Here is a 1,119-nt window from a genome sequence, read left to right as displayed (position 1 = left end):
ATCGTAGAATGAAAACAGATGAGGCCCTTCCCTGGAGATGGCAAGCTATTGAAACCTTTACCGAACGAAAGATGTCATCAAAAAGTGACGTGTAAGTAACCGAAGTAATACAAATATACTGTTAGTATACACAAGGTACAGAACCATATATTCGTTTTAACAAACAGTTGAAATTAACAAACTTTTCTATAGATGGTCATTTGGAGTCGTATTGTCTGAGATCTTTAAATATTGTGACCCACCTCCGTATCACACACTGCCGTCAGAAGATCTCGTAAACTTTCTAAAATTAGGAAAACGTATGGAACGACCACCTGATTGTCCTCAATACATGTAAGTTATAAAAAATTCCAGAACAGAAGTTTTGTGTAAAATCTTACCTGTAAATGAATGCGACATAATTTCTGCACCCCATTATTTTACTATCACTATATTCATATATTTAGGACAGATGACAGATGACAGATGATGTAGAATGGAATATGCGAGGGTTATATATGACTATCATGATAGTAGAATAAAGGAGTGATTTCTGAAATCATTGAATATTGCTCATTTTACAATTCATTGAACCTCAATGACTGAACATGGTTTTTTAGGCTTTACGTTTCTTAATCTCATTTTCAGGTATCAGATAATGTTGAGATGCTGGGATATGGACCCTTCACGAAGACCGACTTTCAATGAATTGTTTGATGAGCTTAAAAGACATGTAGGCCTACACGGCAGTTCTAAGGAACCTGGTGAATCTGGCAACGTAAATTATTCACATAAGCCCCTATTATTCAAATGTAGGCCTAATAGGGGAGTAGTATAGCTGTGTCATAATGTATAGAATCTGGTTCATTTTATAACAGTCCGACAATTCGTGTTTCCTTAAGTTACTTAGCTGTATGTTGATGATATATAATGATTAACCCAGTACCGTACTTGCTTGTGTAAAGACACATTGCTCATAATACGTCGTACTTTGGATGGGCCATGCCGTTTCTCTCTCGTATTCCTATTCGAAAAGAGTAGAGAGATTGCCTCCAGGTGAATAAACTGACAAGGGTAGGAAGTGTACTGCGGCTGAACTTGTTTCCGCAGTTTCCCAATCCGATTGTACGCGTTGAATCA

General features: G+C 37.1%; 1 protein-coding gene across 1 annotated transcript; it reads left to right on the top strand.

Annotated features, from left to right (window-relative positions):
* The first annotated feature begins 6 nt into the window (after positions 1-6).
* LOC117115201 (tyrosine-protein kinase CSK-like) lies at positions 7-1,105 on the top strand. Its single transcript, XM_033258899.1, has 3 exons — positions 7-91; positions 193-333; positions 628-1,105. Exons 1-3 carry the CDS (start codon positions 9-11, stop codon positions 815-817), a joined length of 414 nt encoding a protein of 137 aa, XP_033114790.1. The 5' UTR covers positions 7-8; the 3' UTR covers positions 818-1,105.
* The last annotated feature ends 14 nt before the right edge of the window (positions 1,106-1,119 follow it).

This window comes from Anneissia japonica, unplaced genomic scaffold (assembly GCF_011630105.1).
Source record: "Anneissia japonica isolate Jap-2015-1 unplaced genomic scaffold, ASM1163010v1 scaffold277938_len1119_cov243_single, whole genome shotgun sequence".
Lineage (NCBI taxonomy): Eukaryota > Metazoa > Echinodermata > Crinoidea > Comatulida > Comatulidae > Anneissia > Anneissia japonica.
This window is presented reverse-complemented; position numbering and strand designations above follow the sequence as displayed.